The sequence below is a fragment of the Augochlora pura genome, chromosome 2, assembly GCF_028453695.1.
Source record: "Augochlora pura isolate Apur16 chromosome 2, APUR_v2.2.1, whole genome shotgun sequence".
NCBI lineage: Eukaryota > Metazoa > Arthropoda > Insecta > Hymenoptera > Halictidae > Augochlora > Augochlora pura.
In genome coordinates this window covers 5,563,397-5,588,827 of record NC_135773.1, presented here as the reverse complement: position 1 = coordinate 5,588,827, position 25,431 = coordinate 5,563,397, and the positions used below count along the sequence as shown (strand labels likewise).

At 37.2% G+C, this 25,431-nt stretch overlaps 3 protein-coding genes across 10 annotated transcripts in view; all 3 read left to right on the top strand.

Annotated features, from left to right (window-relative positions):
* Nucleotides 1-13,387, top strand: part of LOC144478520 (protein fem-1 homolog CG6966) — a 34,687-nt gene extending 21,300 nt beyond the window's left edge. For 4 of the 5 annotated variants that reach the window (XM_078196498.1, XM_078196499.1, XM_078196501.1 and 1 more), the window contains 7 exons: nucleotides 7,709-7,868; nucleotides 8,487-8,687; nucleotides 9,148-9,399; nucleotides 9,912-10,068; nucleotides 10,296-10,713; nucleotides 10,869-11,057; nucleotides 11,343-13,387. In XM_078196498.1, the coding sequence (XP_078052624.1) occupies nucleotides 7,709-7,868; nucleotides 8,487-8,687; nucleotides 9,148-9,399; nucleotides 9,912-10,068; nucleotides 10,296-10,713; nucleotides 10,869-11,057; nucleotides 11,343-11,759 (1,794 nt within the window). In that variant the 3' untranslated portion in view covers nucleotides 11,760-13,387. Of the gene's footprint in view, nucleotides 1-6,909; nucleotides 7,140-7,708; nucleotides 7,869-8,486; nucleotides 8,688-9,147; nucleotides 9,400-9,911; nucleotides 10,069-10,295; nucleotides 10,714-10,868; nucleotides 11,058-11,342 lie in introns of those variants that run through there. The other variant, XM_078196502.1, reaches the window with a different exon arrangement.
* A 976-nt stretch (nucleotides 13,388-14,363) lies between these two features.
* Nucleotides 14,364-18,737, top strand: Rump (heterogeneous nuclear ribonucleoprotein rumpelstiltskin). 4 transcript variants are annotated; one of them, XM_078196507.1, is made up of 10 exons: nucleotides 14,364-14,510; nucleotides 14,793-15,165; nucleotides 15,259-15,558; nucleotides 15,643-15,889; nucleotides 15,967-16,143; nucleotides 16,225-16,374; nucleotides 16,465-16,664; nucleotides 16,878-17,013; nucleotides 17,366-17,443; nucleotides 17,504-18,737. In XM_078196507.1, the coding sequence occupies exons 1-9, from the start codon at nucleotides 14,494-14,496 to the stop codon at nucleotides 17,419-17,421; spliced, it is 1,656 nt and encodes a 551-aa protein (XP_078052633.1). In that variant the 5' UTR covers nucleotides 14,364-14,493; the 3' UTR covers nucleotides 17,422-17,443; nucleotides 17,504-18,737. The 4 variants fall into 4 exon arrangements, with proteins under 4 accessions (XP_078052633.1, XP_078052632.1, XP_078052631.1 ...); XM_078196506.1 differs by having other exon boundaries at nucleotides 14,793-15,162; nucleotides 16,225-16,664; XM_078196505.1 differs by having other exon boundaries at nucleotides 16,225-16,664; nucleotides 17,539-18,737.
* A 2,446-nt stretch (nucleotides 18,738-21,183) lies between these two features.
* On the top strand, nucleotides 21,184-24,577 carry Idh3a (isocitrate dehydrogenase [NAD] subunit alpha, mitochondrial). The gene is made up of 6 exons (XM_078196508.1): nucleotides 21,184-21,340; nucleotides 21,627-21,749; nucleotides 22,451-22,623; nucleotides 22,865-23,099; nucleotides 23,173-23,451; nucleotides 23,528-24,577. The coding sequence occupies exons 1-6, from the start codon at nucleotides 21,314-21,316 to the stop codon at nucleotides 23,765-23,767; spliced, it is 1,077 nt and encodes a 358-aa protein (XP_078052634.1). The 5' UTR covers nucleotides 21,184-21,313; the 3' UTR covers nucleotides 23,768-24,577.
* Nucleotides 24,578-25,431: the final 854 nt, after the last annotated feature.

Sequence of the window (25,431 nt, the reverse complement as noted above, 5' to 3'; positions counted from 1 at the left end):
AGCCGCTTTGTACAGTAAATTGAAAGCATTGTGTAAAATCCTGTTGAGCAAACGGTAAAGTGCAATTTTATTGCGAGGTCAAGACCCGTGATCCGAATGCATGAATTTCTGGAACATTCTCACATTTCTCCTTCCGGAAATGTCAGGCCAATGAAAATATTCGTTTTCGCATCAATGAGTACGCAGACATCGAAATTGTTAACTTAACACTTGAACGGTCACGCTAGTGCCTATAAAAGTCACGTAGAATCAGGACACTTTCTTCAGCAATATAACAACGGGAAGGATAACATTTATTACAGCAATTACTTCTGCAAAATTTATATCGTACGCCTTAAAAACGTTGGCCTATTTAATAGATTATAATGAAAATTAACTTTCTAGTTTGATAGAAAAAACTGTGATCGACGTGATACCTAAAAAAGTGCATAAAAATGATAGAATGTCGAATCCAATGTCCATTTCACGAATCAATATCAACCGAAATGAAATGCGAACGAATCAATAACTGATTTATCGTTTCCCCTGAATTGTTCGCCCATTATGGAGCGCGAATAACAACCGCGCGGTTTGATTACTTTCGAAATCATTGTCGCGCGTCGATCTGCCACGGCGTGCGATCGCAGGCATTATCGGACGCAATTTACAATTATTCCGTAACATCGATGTAATTTCGTGCCGCGGAGACCGTGCCCGAGCATAATGGACCGAGCGGCAATTACCGGCCAACATAATTTCCCGGGGCACAAATTGTCGCGCTGCCCGCCGCAGTTGTCTGCGCGCTCGAGATTTCTTTGCCGCCGGTAACTGTTACACTTTTCAGCGAGTCACGAAGCAGTTTGCGACACGCTGTCGCCGAGATCTGACGGTTCGATCAAAAATTTCAGATCTCCGGCCCGATATTAACCGGTGCCATGATTAAACCCGGAAACGTGCCCGGCACGGTTCTCAGTGAATTGTAGCGCGAAACGAATTACCATAACCAAGGATGCAGACGTCTGCTTGATAAAGTAACTGTGCCGAATTTGAGAGAGGAATTTATGGTTATCTCTTCGGAGCAGAGTAACAGTTGAATTTTAATTAGAATAATAAATTCAATGTATATGCTACTTACGGTAAACATTATAATTATAAACTGATATAAAATAAATTATTTTAGAGCTCTGTAAATCTAATTTTAATCACTCGAATAACTTGAAGTAACGTAACAGCATTTTAAATTCTTCTGATGTATATCCCTTCGAGCTTTCATTTACTTTTCCCATGAAATTGCACAGTCCACGTAAATCGATGAAATAAGATTTCCAAAATATTGTTACAGCATGCTATAAATAAATCAGAATCATCGGTCTAATTACTTGAAACTCGTGAGAGGCGTCTTTATAGCGATTTGCTTTAACGAGCACCGACACAATTCCCAATTTCGCGAAGTATCCACAATTTGTAGTGGAAGCATGTTCAAGGACATCACAGGGGAAGAACAATACTGTTCGTCGAATAAACGAGATCGCAATCTTACGAGGAAGAGACCGCGAAATCTATTCCGCGCCGTGCGCAGGTATTTTGTATACGTGTACGTTGCAAATCATCTTCGTATGCCTTGCAAATCATCTTCGTATGCCTTGCGCAGAGTAGCTACAAAGAAGGATCTTCCTGCCGAGGATGTTGCGGGTTGCATATTCTGTCGGGCGGTTTTTGTTGGCCGGAAAAATTACGACGGCGAACGGTCGGTTATAATTTATGTGCTAACCGTCCGCCGAATTTTTACGAGCACGAGGAACATGCACGGGGTACGTTCGGACCGATTTGCATTTCGTTCGTACCGTTGCCAGCGCTGATGTGTGCGCAATTTCTAGTTCGCGGAACCTTTTTAGCCGCAAATCCGTGTTAAATTGTCCGCCTTCTACAGAATTTTAATAGCAATTTGAACAGCAATTGACCGGTAAATATTAAAAGTCGAGAACACTTTTCGAAGTGAATGAGATATAACAAATATTTACAACTTGATCGAATTAAAAAAAAAAAAGATCGATTCAGTTCTCGTAATTGCCACATGAAACATTTATCATGGATTAACAAAGTTTAACATCGTTCTCCTTCGACGGGGTATCGCAGTCCTTAATTTTGCGATATCCGAAGCTAGTTCCGTTGTTTGCATGTCCAACTTTCAAAGGGGGGGTTCGCTGAAACTCGGTTTCCATGTTAACGATCCGAGGAACAAAGCGTCGAGCGTGAACTCCGCTTGAGAATTCGATTCTAATCACGCGAGTCAACAACACGGGGCCCTGACTTTCGTAAAGTCTCTAACGGTAGCCGGGCATTAGCACAACTCTATTAATAAAAACAATAATTTTTCATTGTCCGCTGTGGTTATCGCTTCCACTCCGGCTTCTTCTACGCTACCGTCGCTATTAGTTTTACGCGTATCGCCGAAGGGAAAAGTCGTAAAATTTCGAACGGCATCCTGATTAACGACTAGGGGAAGCGGAACGCGGCCTATTTCGCGTCCGAAGATGCGGTCCGCGTGCACGCTGCTTGCGAGATGAGGTTTCCAGTAGAATGCGGCGAAATCGAACACCGCGTAGCTATGCGGGTTCCATCGTTGCGAAAAAAAATGTAGGTTTTGAACGAGAACGCGGCCGAGATAAGAAACTTGACTGCATATCGGTTTCTTTCCAAGGACATTTCACGTCTTCGTCGCGATCGCGTGGGATTACAACGTGCACACGTGCAAATTGATACTGCAACCTGCACAAGCTGGACGTCGCTGTTGTTTTTTTACAAACTACTCGCTATTTCAAGGTCACGTTTTACAACAACACCACGAGTCGGTTACGATGGAAATTCCTGTGGCCGAGCATCTGCGGCATGCACGAAAAACTGTGGCGTACAGGAAAGACGTACAGCGATATACCTGTATTCATCTTATACCACTTTTATAATCTTCATTTTCCTCTAAGATGTTTTGCATCGAAAAATAAAATAAAAGTAAATATTCCTGCGATCATTGGATATTTCATTAGTAACTAAAAGCGACAAGCTTGAATTGCTTAGGATTTTTAAGCATAAATCTCGATTTGTCATCCGTTTGTGATCGAATAAGTAAATAGGTACACCGCGCTCCTCTATGCAAAATAACAATTCGTTAAGGAATGAAATAAATGAATTAAAACTGTAAAAGAACCGCATAAATTGTTTCGGGTATGCACGAAAACGTAATAAACTGTCGCACGTCGTAGGTGAATCGCGCGTTTCTATAACAAGGCTGGGACCGGATCGTTCACCGTTAAGTTAACGTTAACCAAAGGAAACTCGGTGTTCGATCGTTTTACAAGCGGCCACTATTCGACTTCTTTCGTTCCCGTTACCTACATTTCTCGTCGACTAAGAACCAAAAAGTCCGGGCGGGTTGGCCCACGAAAAAGAAAATCAGTCAGCCGAGTAACGGAATGTGCTGTCCGTTTCGACGTAGCGCCGTGCGTGCGCGTTCGTTTCTTCTAGAAGAAAACGGAACCTGCCGAGCGGCTGTAATGTAAATAAACTTGCGACGCGCCGGACGGCCATTTGTACGATTTTATGGTTCATAAATACGCCTAAACATTTTCAAATGTACGCGACACCGTCGGTTTGTAAGCATGCAATTCCGCTTGCATAGTTTTCCGGCACCGCGTGTTGATACGTCAATCACGCATAAACTACTTGCAACGTTTCCCATCAACGACGCAGCTAATCATTAAGTCACGAATTTATCTTTTATGCTCAGAATACTTTTAGATAATTTAACGGAGAGTTTTAGAGATTAGTACTTAAACTTTCTGGCCAGTATTTAACAGAAACCGGGATTAAGTAGAAATTAGTTCGTCGAACCATTACGAACTTAAATACCATCGAGCTCTGAACGAAACAGTCGGCAAATTAAAATAATCGAAGGATATCGGTGTACTATTTTCTACTTGAGATTATCGAAGAAATAATTAATTGAAAGTGTGCCATTTATTTCTTGCAATTGATGCGGAACATTTGATTGTTGCTTGGAGACCCGCATTCTTCGGACAATTATTCTAGACGGATATGAAAACTGACGATACGATCGACTGTTTTTATATCACCATTCCCATGCATAGGGAAACACGTGACTTGAGTCAGATAGCAAACGCAGCCTAATACGAACCACAAACCGCAATCTTATACGTGTACCATCAAAATGTTAAGCTGGCTGGCTGAGATACCCGACGCCTACGTAACCATTTGACATACCTTTGGTAAATCGCTACCGATCCCGAAATAGTCATGCGGAATAACATATTTTCAAACTTTTCTTAAATCTCAAGCAATTCTCTAGACTTTCTAGGCTTAATTAAGTCTATCGGTGAAAGAAATTAAAGGTATACTATGAAATTGTAATGCAATCGAAATCCAAGCGACGCTGCAATTAAAAGTGGATTCTTAGCAGTCATCGTTTCATTTCTAAGACAATTTGCGACCACACCTGTGACAAAATAAGCGTTCGTAGAATCAATGAATTTGCATTTTAATTAACTAGTTGCCGCGCGCTTGCGAATTCGCGTTCCATTTTATTAACTTCGCAAGCTTGGATGAATTCAATCGAGAACAACTCCGCCGAACCTGCTCGCTCGTTTCGCCTTATTTTTACTGGCGGCCGTGTCTTTAAATACGTGCTACGTGGTATGATTACATAGTTGTGACGCGTGTATTATATTTCGCAGCAGTTTTAATCAGCTATTTTGCATGCGGCTATACTTAGAAGTCGATGCGACACAATAAGCGGGAGATTCAAAAATCGGAAGGCAATTACAAGAGCTCGATCATTTAAATGTTTTACGTTATTGTGAATGATCGCATTATTTTTCTGATAGCTTGCGTATGCCATACACAGGTTACGAATTTAATGCGTTTCGACGTGAATCGAACAGATCCAATCCAAAATTATAGAACGATTTAAAAAATTCAGGAACGTCGAAGCATTATTTTCAACTTGAAATAAAAAAATACTCCAAAGAATTACAGAAAGGGGAACATTATTAGTCGGTTCACATATCTTGTAATCGATTCCGCGAGTTTTAATTTCGCGCGGATGTCCGCACCACGAACAATATTTCATGACCACGAATTAATAAATTCGCCGAGAGGTACGTCTGTCTGTTAAATAGTATCGCAACGGCGTAAACAGCTAGTAATCATGTTACGCGTGTAAGCTATCAATCACGGTGCCCACCGCATAAACAGCGTACTCTGCTTGAGAGGCTTGAATCACGGTTCCAGAAAATTGAATAAAACAGCTGCCGTAAACACCCAGTACTTAAAATGCAATACATATACGTCATTCGTATAGCGATCATGCTAGACAAATGTGATCGATAATATCGTGTTTTTCTCCCATCATATTCTACAAATACTTTTTGGCTACATTCGTTGTTTATATAAAAAAGCAATACATTTTTACGTTCGTTTACATTTAGATAAATAATATCTTATAATTAATTATATACTAACTATATCTTATATATTATCATTATTTAAGATTTATAGAAAAGATACTGTATCGATATTTCGACGAGATCTTTGTACATTAATCCGATACAACTATTACGGTACGCTAAGAGTAATTTCGTTGCGACACTCTTAAATAGACTTTACTTGAGTTTCTCCTGCGAATAGCAAAGATTCGAGGGGCAATGGAAACCGGTGGAAACAAAGGTGCCACAAGGCCGGAGATCCTAAATTTGCTTAAGCGGAGGTAAACTACCTCGTTTCAGAGGTAAAACGGCACCTCGAGACGATGTTCGCGAGCACGTGTGGAGGGAAACTGTACAACGTAGCGGCGACAGAACGGGAACGAAAAGGGATTGGACCAGAAGGATGCGTGTGGGGAGAAGATGATAAACGATTCGACGAAAAAATTCTAGAAAAAGGATCCGGCGTGTCCCCACCACATGGTCCAGAGCAGAGGCGACGTTTTGTCCATTCACCGTACTCGCTCGTAGGCCGAATGTCACCGATTATTCGTTTAACGGGACCTGCCCCGTCCACCGTGGTGGTGAACGATGGTTTCTCCGGGAGCCAATCGTCGGTTAGGGGTTCCGGGCCACGGTCAGTTGATGAGCACGTCGTTTCGTGCGAGCATTGGTTCCGCTTTTTCATTATCGAGTCGTCGCCCGAGTAGATCGACCGTTTTAGCATCGCCGCGTTTTTTTCATCGAGTCATGACAATCGGTTCCGCGAAACGGTACCCGAACTCGAACGAAAGGTGTCACTGGATTTCGCGCGATCACGGGGGAACTGTTAAACGCCTGGCTCGCTCGGGTGTGCGCTCGATCTACGCGAATCGATATTGTTCGTTCGAGAGCCGCGAAGGTCACCGGTAACATTCCCTATTTTGTCGCGTACACCGCGTTTGGAGCGACATAAGGATCTCTCCTCTACTCTCTGATTTTGGAGATCTGGATCGATACAGCGGCGATAACGATCGATTCTACAGGCGAGGAACGCGAGTCACGAGAACGGAGGTCCGATGTTTTCACAACCTAACCGAGACTGATCTTACGGTGTTTGCTCTTCTCATTTCCTCTGGCTAATATACCGAGATAACAAATGTACAAGTTCTCGATGATTTGCAACGGACGTCAGCAGTGGTCCATTTAAAGACAGAGAATACGCAGCGAACGGATTTCCGCTACTTCGGAATACATCGTTCACGAGGAGGGAAGTTAAGATTTGAGGGGAAACTGCGGTAATTCGACCAGGATCGGGGTGCCGACGAAAGGACGATTGCCGTAAACTAGATACCGGTAGAACAGTGGGGGGAGGTAGAACAAAAGCGGCCAAGTACGTAAGGAGAAGAACAGCAGTTTTAGGAAGAGACGACTCTCGTCGAGTGCTGTGCAGCTACGTGAAAGAAGGTCTCGGCGTATTTTGCATATTTATCGTTCGCCGAAAGAAGGATCTCCCGGGTGACGAGTGTTTCGCAAGCAATTTGTTCAATCGACGTGGTGCGTCTCGCTGCAACACGCAGGTTTCGTTAGCCGCTCGTCGCGAGTTGTTTCCGCCCGGAAATTTCAGTTTCTTGCGCCGAAACGGCACCCTTCGAACGGTTCAAAACGGGTTCCGCAATCTCCAGCGTAAGTGAAACATTGGATAGAAAAGAGGATGTACAGCCTCTAGCGTATTCTGAATGTAATGTTAAACAAGTGAAGTAAATGAATAATATAAAATAAATGGTATCTCTCGCCTTTATCTTTCAAATCTTAGCAGACCAATTTATTTTGAATTCTATAGGCCTTTTGGAAATAGAATTAGTTCTCGGTATATCCCGATGCCCTGGTGGCTGTCACAAGAGTTCGATAGATCATCACCTTTATGCAACTATGTGCAAAAGCTGGTCCATCGCGATGCAACAAGAATACGATGATTACATTCGCGGTTTTCATCTAGTTCCGTTTATGCAATCGCGAACGTAACAATCGCATACATAACACTCTACTTATGTCTTTGACAACTAACTATTAGATAATTCGAGTCTTTTAATAATCAATGTCTGTGCAATCGATACAGTTGCACACTTTTTTTGTTTTACCTCGAATAATCTACGAGGACATCGTATAAGCAATATGTAAAATGTAAAACACCTTGCGGTTACGAAGACAGACAAACTTTTTTCCCCTCATTGCATTCGTTCCGTTTGTTGCAGCTGTACTTGAATCAGTACAAGGAGCATGAGATACTACGTTTGGTTGGCTCGAAAATCAATGGCGCGACACCATTAGTGATGGCCTGTCGGAATGGGCATTACGACGTTGCCGAGTATCTCATTGAAAAATGTGGAGCGAACATCGAGCAGTCCGGGTCAGGTAATGCTCATCGAGTGTTAATCATCGCAGTTAATTGCGAAATTCTACAATTTCTGTAAGCTTGCGCATGCACGCGGAAGTAGCGTCATCATTTTGACCGCATACCTCGGTAGCAGGCACCTTGTAAGATGCCAGTGCAAAAAGTAATGTCTTTTAATTGGTAAACGTAATTTGTACCTATACTAATACCGAAGCATGACGTTTTAAAATGTTTTCCTTCCGCATTGAGTTAATAATATTACTGAGAAGACAATTTCCGCCATTTTGCCTGCTTTTAAAATTTGATTCTCCCGATGAATCTGGTTACATTTTTACAAAGGATTGTCAAAGAATGTTTTTTTCTCTTTAACTTTTCTAACCATCCTCTCTCAAGCCTGGTCGATTTCTTTCGGATGTTTATAGATTTTAACAGCTTCTTGCCCAATTGTATTCTAAGAAAGCTTTCTAATTGCAAAATTCTCGAACTAAACTGTAAGAGCAATGTATGAAGTTACATGTTCGAAATGTTTGCAATTTTCAAGATCTTTAGTAGATATTAGCCCGGCGTACTACGCGCCGGTGAACTATGCAGAACTAACGTCAACGCATTTCTAATGGTATGCTGATTCTTTGCGACAGTGGTTTTCGGCGGCGAAACGATAGAAGGCGCAACTCCTCTATGGTGCGCAGCAGCCACTGGCCATTATGCCCTGGTCCAGTATCTCATGAGGAAAGGAGCAAATGTGAACACGTACACGGTGACAAAATCCACACCGTTGCGGGCAGCTTGCTTCGACGGCTACTGCGACATCGTCAAGCTTTTGGTACATTCTGGGGCGAGTACGTATTTATTCCATACGACACTAAGCTACCCTCTAAGCTACCCTCTTGCATCATCATTTAAATATACAATATTCATTTGTGGATACATAGAAAAGAAATCGTATTAGACTGTAAAACGTTTTGTATCTGTCATTAATTATACAATTACTGTGCTAAACAACGGGCTAGTAAAATTTAAACAAGAGCGATATGCTGTCGAGCAATTACAGTCGATTATTATAGTGTCTCGAGATCAATTTGTAGTTAACGTCAGCAGTCGACCGCAATATAAGAAAAAAGGATTTGCTATGCCTAGCATAAAAGGTGAAGAACACTCCGGTTATTATTTCCGACCATGGTAGCGATCTTGACAAATGACTCATTTTCCGATTCGTATACTCATAACGACTTGCTTGCACCACAGGCAGTAAATAGAGGAGAAAAAGCAATCAACGTTAAATGCACCTTCTGATTGCAGACATCGAGATCGCGAATCTTCATGATCACACAAGCTTAATGATCGCCTGCTACAAAGGCCACATTGGCATTGTCAAATACCTACTGGATAACAGAGCAGATGTTAATCGAAAATCCGCAAAGGGAAACACCGCGCTCCTCGATGGCGCCGAAAGCGGCTCGCTGGAAATCGTGAAGATGTTGATCAAGCATGGAGCTAAAATGGAAGTGGATTGCTATGGGACGTCGCCGATCCTCATGGCAGCTTTAACAGGTTATAGCAGAATACAAAATTTCAATTACATACATTCCCCCAATACATAATTTGAGACAAGGAAGTGTTAAGAAAAGTTCCTAATGTAAATGACTGAAAGAAATTTTTAAAAATCTATACACTGTTAAAGTAATTACAGAAATTTTGTCATTGTTGAAAAGAATTTAATGTTACGTTGTTAAAAAAATCATCCTTTGAATATTGTCTTATTTATTGCCAAATAATATTTAATAAGTAAAGCCGTAGAAAGTGTAGAGGTCTGTAAAGTATTTTTCTGAATTTGTCTTCCCCCATCATAGTAAACTCCTCGTACATTAAAAAAATTACATTAAAATGTGACAAATACTATGAGTCAACCTCGGCAAAAAGAACCCTCGTTAGGTCGGAAGACATTTATAGTCTCGTTAGTCTTTGACTCACAGTGATTATCCGAAAGTCGCCACTTCTTCAAATAAAGGAACGCGTTCTTCTTCAGAGGCAGTTCAATTCTCATGGGACAATTGTTTCGACAGGACATAAACATATCGTCGAATACTTTATTAGCATGCCGCATTTGGTAAGCCGGAAGGAATGTATCGACGCGCTGGAACTTTTGGGTGCAACCTATATCGATAAAAACAGAGACATAGTAGGCGCTAAACAACTCTGGAAACGAGCGATGGCCGAAAGGTTTGTAACATTTTTACGTTTCGTGACCTACAATTGAATTTTAAAAACCATCTTGCAAATAAAAATTGGCTAACTTTATTAAATTCATTGAGAAATCCGTAGTTATGACTCCTAGATTTTGAAAAATCATTAAATGATCGGCCGTAGTCAACACGATAATGTTGATCACGTTTTGTGAAGGAGTTAGATTATCGATTACGAAAGTATCGATCAATTTTACTTTCCAGATATTTGCCAGGGCTTTTGCCAATACCGAAACCGGCGCCGAAACCTCCAGTTGCAGCTTACAATTTTGTACAAGAGATTTGTGACCCCGCCGAACTCGACGAACTGACTGATCCGGAGAAAATATGGATGCAAGCGCTCGTCATTCGTGAACGAATATTAGGATTGGCCCATCCTGACACACAATATTACATTCGCTACAGAGGAGCGGTTTACGCCGATGGCCAGCAATTTAACCAATGCATTGAACTATGCATTTATGTCATTGACGTGCAGCAAAGTACATTGGAGCCATTGAATACAATGACCCAGATTTCATTGAGCAACCTCAACAATATTTTCCATTCTATGTTACACCATCGAACAAGTACGGAGCATAAGGATCTCGGCACAGCAATTCTCAGAGTGTTTAAAAAAGCTGTAAGTTCGACAATTTTATAGAAGATACTAATAGTAAACTGAGACTTTCTAACATTCCTGGAACCGTAAAAAGAAACCGCAATTTAGAAAACTATAGATATAGATATTTTTCAGGAAATTTGAATGCATATACACAACATGACTCGTTGTTACAGGTCTTGGAACTGGAGCGAGGAAAGAAAATGTTGGACAAAGTTCGCGAAGTTTGCGATAACAACATACATTTTATGAAGCTTCTAGGGATCACTTTAAATCTAGCATGTTTATTAATAATAATATATACTAAGAAGAGTTCAGACGAATATGTCACACTATACAAAGCACTCTACGAATTTGTCCTAGTTGTAAGTACAATTGACACATTCTAATTAGCATTGTTTCACTTACGCAAAAAACGATGAATTTATTTAAAATCCAAAAATGTTTAAAATAAAAAAAATATTTCTTGTAATATGTACCAATTGGTGGTCTCTTTTAGGCGAAATACCCCGTGTACATATATTAAAACACAGAAAAACTTACAGTTCGAAATACATTTTAGTTTGTTAAATATTTCTAAGAAGCTATTTTTTCAATCTTATGACAGATTAGCATAAAATTTTGTTGTTAATGGTGTATTTTTTTTTTAGGTTCCTAACGTGCTGCACATAATTTATAGCGGACGCTACATGTTCATCAGCGATTACGTAACACAAGATTCTCTATCCTCGAATTTAGCTTTGACTCTCGTAAAAGTTGGTGCCGACGTTAATGCAAGAGACGCCGAAGGAAATACGTTGTTACATCTTCTCGCACGTTCACATATCTCGAATTGCCAAGGGGTGCGAAAACTTATTTACCGTCTCCTCGCCGCCGGTACTCACATCGACTGTGTTAACAACAACGGTGAAACCTTTGAAACGATAATACGCGAAAAACACATGCAACATGTTATAGAGCCCGTAAAATACGTCACGCTCGCATGCCTGGCGGCCAGAATAGTTAAGAAAACACATATAGTAAGCGAAATTCCGAGGCATCTTCGATCGTTCGTTCAAATGCATTAATTACATTAATGTACGCGATACAAAATGTCATGCCGTTGTTTTTGAAATGCCGCGAAAGAATTGGATTTATTTACTAAGAATGAAGAAGTTGACGTTGAAGTTTTGTATCCTTGCGAATAGTAAACTTACGCTAGAAATACGTTTCTGAATAGGAAGTATGAAACCTGCCTCCACCCCGAGAGACCTGATATTACTATTCATGTGATAATACGATTAAAAACAGTGCACTTAATATAGAACGTGCTCCTAGAAACGTCCCCTTCGATATCCGCGTTACAATTCTTGATAATCATCGATACACATTAGTCACATAAGTCTGTTTCTCGATGATGCGAATATCGTTTCGTGTTTGCGAAAACTTCTAAAGAATGTGATAATCTTATATATAAAAAGCTTCAGATACTTGTTACTAACGAATTTTTTAAAGTGCGGAAATGTTATATATAATATTCTCGTGCATTGATACATGGTGATAAAACGGTGAAGGATATTGAAATCACTGAAACAGAAATTCTAGAAGATTACGTACTGACGTCGATTGCAATTACTTAGAAATATCGATCATTGTGATTTTATTATTATATACTTGGCTGACAGCCATCTCTCTTATACATAAAGCCCATATGAGTATGGGGGAAAGTATGTTAAGTCAGAGAAAGTTGTGTAATTGTAGAACAAAATAATTTTATTTTCATCGTTGTATAAAAGAAATAAAACTGAAATAAGGTCGCGTAATGTATAAATTTTGTTCGTGTAAAACGATTTAGCAATTCATGTGAAAAAATACATAGAATTCCTCCATTGCGTACTGTCAAATACGACTTACGATTTCCATCGGAAAATAGTTTAAGTTATCTTATTTTTTTCTTCAAGTTGCTTATTATTTTGACAAATTCAAGAGTTCAATTTGTGAACAATTCGATCCCTAAGTTTAATTTTATTCGAAATAGGCTAAACGTATATATAATTGTACAGAATCATACATATACATAAGAATTGTGACAAGCAAAGTGACTAAGTAAGGTGCTTTTCATGAAAACAGTTATACACTTCCACCTGACAATAGCAGTTTACGCCGATGGCGAGCAGTTTAACCAATGCATTGAACTATGCATTTATGTCATTGACGTGCAGCAAAGTACATTGGAGCCATTGAATACCATGACCCAGACTTCATTTAGCAACCCTAACAATATTTTCGATCCTATGTTACAGCAACGAACAAGTACGGTGCATAAGGATCTCGAAACAGCAATCCTCAGAGTGTTTAAAAAAGCTGTAAGTTCAACAATTTTATAGAACATTCTAATAGTAAACTGAGACTCTCTAACATTCCGGGAACCTTAAAAAGAAACCGCAGTTTAGAAAACTATAGATCGCTGGAATGGAATTATCTTTATACTCCTGTTGGATTTGCTGTTTAGCTGTTTCGATACAGTTTAGTAATTTTATACTTCGTCAAAATGTTGCATGTTATAATCGCATTAGTGAGCAAATATACTAACGTATACACTACCATAGTTTTTCATGAGTGCTAAAAACCTTAAAAAGTATCGTACGTTTAAGCCATTCGATTTATTAACTGTTTTGTAATGTAAAGACTGAAAATACAGGTTTGTTTAATAATACACTGATACGTTTATTTATTTCTATTTACTAATACAGCATTATTGTAGAAAATAGCGTTAGTTCATTTTAAAAAATTAAAAAAAAATTTAATTTCCTTAAAAAACAATTTAAAATTTTATTGTTTTTAGTTATATATATGTATATATAAAGATTCATTGGTTACATATTACCGATACAGAATAATTTGAAACTCTCATTGTAAACCGGACTAATTAGTACCACTACTACGCCACTAGATGATCATTATATTCCATTTCTACTAATTTCATTGAAGAAGATAATATACAATTAAAATCAGTATGAGACACTTCATTGAAGAATACTACAATGAAAACAACGTATATACGTTTTGCATTTTCTAAAGAATGTCTACTTTTTTAAACGAAACTTTTGAATAATACCCCATTACCATCTGACGGTATAATAGTGATACTAATAAGTTAGTAGCGCCGCTAGTTTACTTATTTACATATGGTCATACATATATATACATGTATACTTGACATTTTATATCGCACAAATAAATATTAATTAGAAACGCCGCAATTAATAAATGTTACCGTAAAAGATCAGGTCACAATGAAATTACAAATAATGTAACACCATCGAAACAATATTTCAGTTTCATTTACATGTTTTCTTATGTTTTGCAGAGTGCTTTACAGGTCATTGAATATCATGACATAAGAATAAATTTTTATCTTAACGATAGTGATAGTTGTATTCTGATATAATGTAATTTATGAGCAATGAATCTACATATTGTATTTATTGTATTTTCTATATATCTATATACGAAATGTATATACAACAGACATGTTTTGCAACTATGGAAATGCGAGAAAATAAATGTTTTCAATATTACCCATTGTTCAAGAATCGACTAACACATTTGAAATTATATTTTTTTTCGCAACAGGAACTTATTTTTGGATATAGTAGTTTCCGGTACGGTTTACCACTTCCGAGGTCGGCCATTTTATAAGACGCTTCGTGATCGTGTATGTTTGGATGCAGGGTGTCTTTTACTCTTTTTAGCTGCAAACTTTAGTATAAGTTCATTGTGTGATTATAAATTATTTGCACAGTGAAAGAAGCCTCGACGATGTTAAAACAAGAGGAGTAAGTATAAAATTTATATTTTTTCACAATCTAATCGAACGTTTCTTTGTCGGCATGTGAAATCACGTATAATTAAAGTAAACCAACGGTAATACGTCCGGATATATTGGCAACGTGATTTAGAGAATGAATACGTTTAATTATGTAGTTCCGATCAAACTTTAAACAGATTGTACGCTGGAAAAAGTTAACACAACCTGTGTTGTTGACGCAGTTGAAGATAACAGTTACCAAACATTATCTCATATGTGATATTCTTATGTATATTTTAACTAATATTAGGAACCAAGTGCAAAATGATGAACGGGATCGAAGTCGAGAACGAGATCGCAATCGCAGATCAGATAGGCAAAACCGCATAAATTCAACGAGTCGTGATCGAAGTAGAGAACGGAATGATCGAGGTGGCCGAAAAGCTTCGGATCGCCGGATTTATGTATCAAACATTCCCTATGATTTTCGCTGGCAAGATCTTAAAGATCTTTTCCGAACCGAGGTTGGAAAAGTTGCGCACGTTGAACTTTTCACTGATGAAAATGACAAACCAAGAGGTTGTGGAATTGTAGAGTTTGAAGATTTAGACTCTGTGAAAATAGCAGTGGAAAAAATGCATAGATATGATATTAAGGGAAGAAAGCTAGTGGTGAAGGAGGTAGTTAGTATATTATTATTTTTTCAGTCAACTTATACTTTGAACTATGTTACATATTTAATATTGTAAACAATTTCTAACATTTACTCATTTTAGGACTTCGACATTGAACGTGATAAATATGGCCGATTAGCCACTGCTCGTAACAATGATAGAATTCGTGACGACAGATTCAGAGATCCACCACGACCACAAGGAGGTGGACGACAAAATATGAATGTTCCCACAGGTGGTGGTGGGGGTGGTGGCGGAGGTGGTGTTGGCGGCGGAGGTAGTGGTGGTGGCGGTGGCGGAGGGGGTGATAATAAATTTGGAAATACTTATGGTTTAAGTACTCAATTTTTAGAATCATTAGGTATTAATGGACCTTTAGTCACTAGAGTATTTGTGGCAAATGTAAGTTTGGTTTTACATAAAGATTATATCATTTGAATAAAAAAGATGAAGAGATGATCTAAATATTATGTACTTTCTATTTAGCTTGATTACAAAGTTGATGAGAAGAAGCTGTTGGAAGTATTTAAGTTAGCTGGTAAAGTACTGCACGTTGAGTTAGGTAAAGACAAAGATGGAAAATCGAGAGGTTTCGGAGTTGTAGAATATGATCATCCTGTGGAATCTGTACAAGCTATATCAATGCTGCATAATCAACAAATGTATGATAGACGTATGACTGTTAGACTTGACAGAGCGAACGAACCAGATATGCCACCAAAGTTACCAGAAGGTATATTATTCATCTTATTGCAATTCGCCTTAATATTTCAGTTCCAGAAATAAAAATTATTGTTAATCATGCAATAGGTCTAAAAGGAATTGGAATGGGTCTTGGAGCTGGTGGTAATAGATTAATGGATGTAGCTAGAAACATTCCTAATGTTCAAGCAAATAATCCCTCTGTTGTAAATCCTATTTCTGCCCCTGTGTTGGCTGCTGGAGCATTTGGTGCTGGTTTAAATAATGTTGTGCCTGCACAGTTAGGTAAGTCTTCCATGTATTAAAAATTTAAAGACCAAATTAAATTGTAACATAAGAAAATAATGAAAAATTGATTTGTATTAGCATCTGCATTATCAAACACAAATGCTGCAGCTCTTCAAGCAAGTCTGGCTGGAGGTTTAAGTGCAAACCTGACCACCAGTTCTCTGCTGAATTCATCTTTGACAAATGAATTGGCATCTAATTTAAATAACTTCGGCGGTGGAGTCGGAGGTTTGTCTAATTTACAAGCCTCTTTAACTGGCGGACAAGGCAACAATTCCTTCGCGCCGCGAGGCTTATCTAAAATGGACAATGATGTAGGCTTCGGTGGAAACAATGCTTTCGGTGGTTCTAACTTCGGAGGTGGCAGAGATTTTGATGGTGGATTCAATAGAGGAGACAATGACCGCGGCCCCGGTGGCGGTGGCGGTTTCTCTGGCAATCAGGGTCAAGGAGGAGGTAGCAACAGACAAAATGCCAATGGTTCACGACCAATGTCTGATACCATTGTAATAGGAAACGTATGTATGAATTTTATACTGTATATTCATTGCCTTTATGTTATGTGGGCATAACTTCAGGAATGGTATAGTAACCTAGTAATTCGTCCTCATTTTCATCATTACCACTGATATCTATTTTAAATTGCCCTAAATATATGCTCATATTCATAACTTACTTTACATAAAGTCTAGTAGAAATTTATCTATGTATAAATTTTGTGTCGGATGTAGTTACCACCAAACACCACGTGGCAAATGCTACGAGACAAATTCCAAGACGTTGGGGAAGTTAAATTTGCTGAAATGCGGGGAACTGACATGGGAATGGTACGATTTGCATCTGAGTGGGATGCTGAGCGTGCTGTGTGTATCCTTTTACGAACGCGATTATCTCGAGGCAAAATTATTTTTTTCTATATAGTACGTAATATCTGTGAGTATGCTTTGAAGATTATGTCAAGTAATATTCGTAAATTAGGACTGAAGATTCGGATATACGAATATTTTTAGTAGATTAGGAACTTTAAAGAGTAGAAGTAAATTGTCTTCTTCCTTTCCTGTTCTCGAAGTTACCAAAGGTAGATGTTTTTCTTAGATGTGTATGCATATGTCGTATGTTATGTGATAGAAATGATTTTGATATAATTTGCTACTGAAATCTATGATGAGCCTAACAAAGTCGAACAATTGAAAGATTTTCCTTAATATCACGTGTACAGCTATGATGAATCGTACGCGCATCGAGGGTAGAATGATCGATGTTCGCCTTTTCTAAAAAGTTGGGGAACACATTTAAGGTAACATTATAGCAAACCTCTGCTGAGGTTGATGCTTAACCATAACTTATTGATGCGCAGCGAGAGGAGACTGGGTGTTCGTTTGTCGTCTGCAGGATTGTTCCGCTCCTGATGACAATACTTGAAATTCATCCTAGTTGTGTGGCAGAACGTAGGACAGTGGGTGAGAGAAGTATCTGTCGTTCGAAGATCAACAATCGTATTTTAGTGCCTACTTCAACGTCGAAAAAATATTTATTCGCTGCCGGTGATCACCCTTCCTTGCTATGCAACTATTTCAGTTTAAAAATTCTTTATTAGAGAATTATCGTTCCTTTTTACAGTGAAAGCTCCTAATTGTTCACTCCCGAAATCGAATACCCTTTCGTGTGATCGATACATAGTTTAATTGTTAGGCTTAGGTTCATAATGTTCAACGTAATCCGTAGGTTTTTTCAGTACTGTAGGTTTACACTATTTACAGTAATTATCAAAACGTAGTCTGTAAGTTTATTTTCTTAGTGTTTTGTGACGAGAGATCAATCGGTTTTCTCACATTCCGGTCGGAGAACATGTGACGCTCTTGGTCGTGTTCGCGGACTGGTCATTCGATCCAGGTTAGACAGATCAATCTTTCAAGCATAAATACTAAACGCGATATAGCTGTCACGAGCTTTACGAGTTTAAAGTTTATCCATGTATGATAGATATTTTCATGTACAACAATCCTACGCAGCTCGTGGATATGTGTCGGTTTTTCTGTGGTATCGGTCGCACTCTATTCTTGTATCTAACACATAACAAGGTACATGATGGCTCAACCAGGGGACTGTGTATTTGTTTCCATTTGTAGTTCTGCGGTCTGATCCTTTTATTCGTCGCGCCACATTGTTCTTAGCAACTTGGAGATTCAAGTAGAGCATAAAAATTTTAGTTGTCATTAGGAAAGGTCCCTTCTTATAGTTCACTCGCTTTGAGACTTCGACGAACCAAGATTGGATGACCTTGTACACTCTTAAATTTGGCAGAATTGTCTTACATATTGTGCATTAGAATATGTTTACCAAAGAATAGGTAATTCTCTAAATATAGAGAACAAAAGAAAATTTTTAATAGTCTTTCACTATCGAAAGAGGATGCACATAAGACAGAGGCTGTTCAGCTAATTTTATAAATACCAATTTTTTGGTAAACATATTTCCTCTCGCCATGTAGATTTCGAGGAACATTCTGCGAATTGTGTAACACTCTTGTATAACCACGACATCATGACAGTGATTGAATAAAATCCAAATTCGTTTTGACTACAAAAAAACATGCTGGTCGTTGTGTTTTATTTCTGTGTTGTTGTGATTCTTTAATACTTTAAGCAGGTCAAGTGCTGTCGATATGCATTGGCAAGGAGAGAGATGCATCGTTTTGGCAACTTAAAACGATCTGCAGTCATGTTTATGCAGAATCAAAGTTCCAAATGGATTGCACTTTCAACAAAAATCTCTGCTTAAAGATTTACCATTCTATCTCTAGATGTAGATATCCCTGTTTACTTTTGTGACGTTGAAGTTCCACGCTCCCTATGCCGAATATTTGCTTCTATCGCAGGTGAGAAACTTTTCAAACGATTGTGGTTCCTGTTTCCTCAGTACCGAACATGTTTCAAGAATGAATGATTTGCTTGAAATCTGTTTATCAAATATTTGTTCCTGTTGTGCTGGAACATCATCGTTCGAAGAATATTTGGATCTCTTTCTCTGAAGATTGTTAATTCAGAGTTGTAACTGTGGTTGGAAATAGTTTATTAACAGGATTCGGAGGAGTTAAGATTGGCTGGTAATGTGGCATTTCGTTCTTTAACATTGTGGTTGATTCTTATTTATTGTAGCATTCAGAATGTATTTTTCACATTTATTGAGACTTCTGTCTGGTCTAAAGAATTGTGGAATTCTTTATGTTCGAAGTGAATTGATATATAATTAAAAATAAGCTCCCTCTGTGGCAATTATATCTTCTATGATGGTAAGTGGTGGCAATTCTTTTTTTAAAATCGAGTCTTTGCTACAGTCATCAATGAAACAATTAATGCATATTGAGCCATATGAATTAACCGTCGTCGATCTTCACTGTGTGGTTGCTAAATTTGTATTCTAACATTTCAAGGACGTTGTATCTTTTTTTCTTAATACTATCATTGATGCCAGATAGGGTCTTATTTGATAAGGCATGAAATCGTATGCAATGGGTTGACTATTTCCAATCTTAAGTGATCGAACATTCGTACTATTGTTACTCCAAAATTGTTAGTCGAAGGATCTAATTGTTCGGACGATTATCTCATGGTAGGGATAGCAGAATCTCTTCCTTGGCGTTAGTGAAATTTATATATGCTATGTGGTGTCTAAACATTGATTGTTAAAGGAAGAACGATGGAAGATATATTTAAGGAATTCAATTTTACTTACAAGAAGAGTATATTAAATCATAGGTGCATGTAAAAGTTTTGTTGGTTTGGAATCATATGACATAGCAATTGTATTTAACATTTTAATTTTAGCAATTAAATTATTGGTTGAAGCTTTATAAAATAGAAAAACTATACATTAGAAACTTTGTATGATTCAATTATCGAGAAATTTTTTAGTTACTAAAACTTAAAAATATTTTATGTCTTACTATTTACAATCAACAAACCTTTTATAAACGTATATTTTTAATATATAATTAATTTTTTAATAGTGGCTATCATATAATTGGAAGACGAGGTAAGTTTAAAAATTTTTAATATAGATTTTTATGTATATAATATATTGTTCTTCCAGGAAATCTATCTCGATTGACTATAACGGTTTTTCGCGACGGTCTAATCCAGGATTAAATATAAGACTAAAATAAATCAATTTAACTGTTTCTTATTTGCAGTGCTACAAATTCGCTAAATTGGATAGTCTCAAATGCAATCTATCTTTTTTTTTTGGCATTGTTACAGTGTTAGTGAAAATCTACAAAAGTGAGTGAATTGACTTGCTTCAAAGAAAATACGTTTAAAAAATCGTGAATGAAACATTCCAAACATTTGCAGAATCGTGGTGCTTAGTGTTTATTATGTATATATTCCGTAAGAAACATTACGTATAATTTTTACATGTATATAGTTGTAAAATATGTAATATGTATTATACTGGAAATAAAGTTACTGAATTTCAGAGAATATTCTGGATTAAGTTTCACAACAATAGATGTTCAAATTAAAGACATCAATTTTAAATGTTGGTACATTATATACTTTTTATCTAATACGAATGATTAGAGACTTTTTTCGCTATTTGTTTTTGTCCTGTCTACATTTAAGAAGTTGGTGAACCTTGATAATATGGGTCCATAGTTAATTCAATTAAAAAATTAGCAAAATTTGATTTCTGAAAAGAAATTGCAAAATGATATGCTAATATTAATTTCTTAATGAATTAAGCAGCTCAATTTGCGATCAATAAAAGTTTGCATAATAGAATTCGCGTACAAATTGCACACCGAATCAGTTTTCAACTGTTTCAAATATGTTTATGTAACCTTTGACATATTCCTTGCCGTTTGACTTAACTTTCGCGAAATGTTTATAGGAATCCAATAAGAAAGGCATTAATTGTTAATGCAAAATTAAATTTTTATTTTCAAATCTTTTTATAATAATAAAAATATCTGTAAATATAGATAGACTCGTTCTTCTATACATGCGTTCGCTACCTTCCGGTTTCTGAATAGCAGAAGACATTGTCTCGCAGGAACCAATCACGATCGAAGACCGTTTTTCTCACCTCGGTTTTTGGTATTCCTCTGACGTACGTAACTTTAGGTGGTGGAGGTTCATTTTTTTTCTTGAAAAACTCTTTTAAAATAATGGCAGCCCAGTGGATACGAACCGCAGTAAGTAACGAACATATTGAGAAATCCTTGCGACAGTACATGTCTCCAACGTAACCCAGCTAGTTCCCAAATGAAAGGTTAGAATCCATGAGAGAGTTTCGCACCCGTCTACTTGATTATAATTTCTTAGCAGAGTCCTATTCCTATACTTTTTACACGTTTTTCTCTTGAATTTGGTAATATCAATACATTCCCGTGTTTCTACCAGCCTAATTGATGAAATAAAATGTCACCGATGCCATGTCCATTTTGATAACCGTGAATTATACGAATATTTCATTAACAGGTTCCCAAAATTGGCAGTGCCCGTCTCTATAGCAGTAAAGTACACAAATGTACTCTGATTCCTGGGGATGGTATTGGACCGGAAATCTCTGCCGCTGTCCAAAAGATTTTCGATGCTGCCAAGGTACAATGAGTTCTTCTCACGTAAAATTGTAATTTAATAGTCGTTGTCTTCGCACGAGATTTTTATTTACATGCCAATTCGTCGAACGATCTTTATAGACATGTTCATTGTGATACCTTTTTTCTGTTACATTTTTGCACAGTAGTAGTCATGCTCATAGTGTTTGTGCTCTGTCATTTATGGATTACTTATTGTATGAACCTTACAAGGTGACCCTATTTGTCCTACTACTAACCTTAAGGAGTTTATTTTAATCTTACTCTTATACAGGTTGATCCAATTGTAGGCTAATTCAGTCTGCTCTTATAGTAGCTAAGGTATGTTTTTTTAATTTGTATATTTTTTTGTACAATGTAAACACATGACATGTTCGTATGGCATCCCTTTTAATTGATTGCATGTTGTTCTTTGGCTTCGTCTGTGTGTAAAGATAATTGTTTTAATTCCATGAAAGTATAATGTAGCATTTTGTAACTGCTTAAACAGTACCAATCATATGTTTTGTATTGCATAACACTATTACTCAACTTCTGCTATTTAGTAGATAATATTGGTATGCCTTTCTTTTTTTAAAAGATTACAATAGAGGTAGCATATATAAATGTTCTTCAATAGGTTTAATCTTTAAAGTAATGATTAATTTAAAATATTTTTATTTGTCTTATACAAATTTGCATTTATAAAACTGCATTATATACCAGGTGCCGATAGAGTGGGAATCTGTTGATGTAACACCAGTAAAAGGTCCAGATGGTAAATTTGGTATTCCACAAGCTGCCATTGATTCAGTTAATAGGAATAAAATTGGTTTGAAAGGTCCTTTGATGACACCAATTGGAAAGGGACATAGATCTTTGAATCTTGCTCTCAGAAAGTAAGCTCACCTTATCTTTTGTATAATTAAAATTAATCTAATGTACTTATCACATATACGCAAGTATGCTATGTTGGTTTTGATGATATATATCTTGAATTGTTTGAGTTACATAATCATGAATATCATTGCAATCAGTTGCTGTTTGAATTATTAGAAATAATATGCACTATAAATACTTTCAATATGATAAATAATTTGCATTGCTCAACTAATAATCATTTTTTTCCTCTTTTTTCAGAGAATTCAACTTGTATGCCAATGTTCGACCCTGTCGTTCCCTAGAAGGTTACAAAACGTTGTACGATAATGTTGACGTTGTTACAATCAGAGAAAATACAGAAGGAGAGTACTCTGGTATTGAACATGAAATTGTTGAGGGAGTTGTACAGTCTATTAAGTTGATTACAGAAGAAGCTTCTAGTAGAGTAGCAGAATTTGCTTTCCAATATGCTCAGGATAATAATAGAAAAAAGGTATGCGATACATCGTGACACTATTGTTATTAAAAATCCGTGGATTGTTAAACAAGTATTAATTTTTTTACAGGTAACTGCTGTACACAAAGCTAACATTATGAGAATGTCAGACGGTCTGTTCTTGAGATGCTGTCGTGATGCTGCTCAAAAATTCTCTAGCATTAAGTTCGAAGAAAGATATTTGGATACAGTTTGTTTAAATATGGTCCAAGATCCCAGTCAATATGACGTACTTGTAATGCCTAATTTGTATGGCGACATTCTGTCCGATATGTGTGCTGGTCTTGTAGGAGGACTTGGTCTCACACCTAGTGGAAATATTGGCTTGAATGGTGCTTTGTTTGAATCTGTACGTATTTGAAATTAATAATCATTCTTTGTTGCAAGTGATAGAGCTGTAGTTAATATTTTTATTTATGGAACAGGTGCACGGAACTGCGCCCGATATTGCAGGCCAGGATAAAGCTAATCCTACCGCGTTATTGCTCTCTGCTGTAATGATGCTCAAATATATGGGTTTGAATAAATACGGGAACATCATCGAACAAGCAGCCTATGAAACTATTAAAGAAGGCAAATCACTGACCGGTGATCTTGGTGGAACGGCGAAATGCAGCGAATACACCAATGAAATCTGCAAAAAGGTCGCAGCCATGTCGAAGTAAAATACCTTAAAGTTTATGAAAAATAAACTGCCAAATACTCGTAGAAATGTTACGCATGAGTCATCTTGTATTCGACCGTCTCTGTAATTACTGTTTTTTGTAAGAGCATTCTCAGCGTACACATTCAGAATAGGTCTGCAATTTAATTGACCGTATTGCGAGTATTATACGAGTTGTAGAAAAGTGTCTTGATCATTGTTTATACACCCACACACATTTAGATAATTTTTTCCAAGTACTTGTTTATCTAGTTTACCGTAACATAATGTTACTTGACTTCGTGGAGTTTGCTAACAGTGTAATGGCATTTAATATTATTTTATTGGTATCAAACACACGCAGTCTAACAGCGTGTATGGACTGAATATCCTTCTCTATATGCCTGTTACACCGTATCTGTTATTGTTGGCGGAAGATTCTCGTAGAATTTGTAAAAAAAAATGTGATTAGGTATGTAAATTAATCTAGAAACAGTATATAATACCTTTAAATGAGATTGTATGGAAGAAGCATGGTCTCTGAAACGAGTTTCAAAAATCAACCTTGCGCAGTATTACACATTAATAAAATATTAGAAATCCAACAAGAAGCTTCTTTACTTGACCTTGAAGATATCGTGGAAGTACATACATTGAGGATGCGAAGTGTCAAGAATATACAGTATTACATTAACAGAGATTAGAATTCAACACGTTCTTTTTTATTTGACCTACAAAGCTGATGAAACTCATGTTGTTATGTACATTATGCTTTTTTAACTACCTCACACTTATAAAACATGATAATAAATAAACAATATACATCTGAAAAACCGAGAAACGTGTTTATACTACCATAAAGATAGCAATGTTCATAACGTTCTTTAAAAGGAGAATGAAATCGATAGTCAAAGATAAAAGAAGTTCGTAAAACGATTCTTTTAGTACAAATATTGCATACTTCTACATCTAGCAAGTGTCACGTTATAGCTTCCATCCCCTACCACTTCATAACTCCACCCACCATTTCCCCTTTCTTTATGGCACAGTATGCTTCTCAGGGAAAACTCTCAAGTATGAGAAAAGTTGTCGGCTATATTTCACAGGCGATGGCAGGGGGGAATGAGGAAAGGCTCGGTGTCATCTTCGCTGCTCGTTAATTCTTCCTGTGATTTATTGAGATTCCCCAGCCGAGTAATGACTGACTCTTTGTAAATTTTTGATATTAGATTTCCCTATTGCGGTTGATTTATACCGACGCGGACCACTATCGTATTAGAATATTCCTCACGATTGGCATGCAATCAAATTTTCAACTTGCTGACCAATTAATCATCTTACTTTGTATTCTTTTTATCAGCCTTCTTTAAAATAGACATATTTATTACTCGAGCGCAAAATGTTTGCCTATTGTGTTCGGTATACATTGATTGCTGTTTATGATACAAATATTTGTATTTTAATTAAACAAATCAATATTTAACCCTCTTAAGACATATATATAGAAAAACTAGTATCGACATTGCTTTCGTCCTTGTTCGAATGTTACCGCATATCAAACCGACATATCGCACGCGGGTCAAAATGACCCAGCGTTGGGTGGACAAGGATTGAAGGACGTTCACGCTATTTTGATTTATTAAATGTTAAATGTTTAATTTCCTAGTATTCGGTAACTTATTAATA

Excerpts from the sequence above, each read along its gene's own strand:
- Rump (XM_078196505.1), top strand. Across the intron at positions 15,166-15,258 it reads AGCTAGTGGTGAAGGAGGTA|GACTTCGACATTGAACGTGA; the intron begins GTTAGTATATTA and ends TACTCATTTTAG. Across the intron at positions 16,665-16,877 it reads ATACCATTGTAATAGGAAAC|TTACCACCAAACACCACGTG; the intron begins GTATGTATGAAT and ends TGTCGGATGTAG.
- Idh3a (XM_078196508.1), top strand. The coding sequence starts at position 21,314 with ATGGCAGCCCAGTGGATACGAACCGCA. Across the intron at positions 21,341-21,626 it reads CCCAGTGGATACGAACCGCA|GTTCCCAAAATTGGCAGTGC; the intron begins GTAAGTAACGAA and ends TTTCATTAACAG. Across the intron at positions 22,624-22,864 it reads TTGAATCTTGCTCTCAGAAA|AGAATTCAACTTGTATGCCA; the intron begins GTAAGCTCACCT and ends CTCTTTTTTCAG.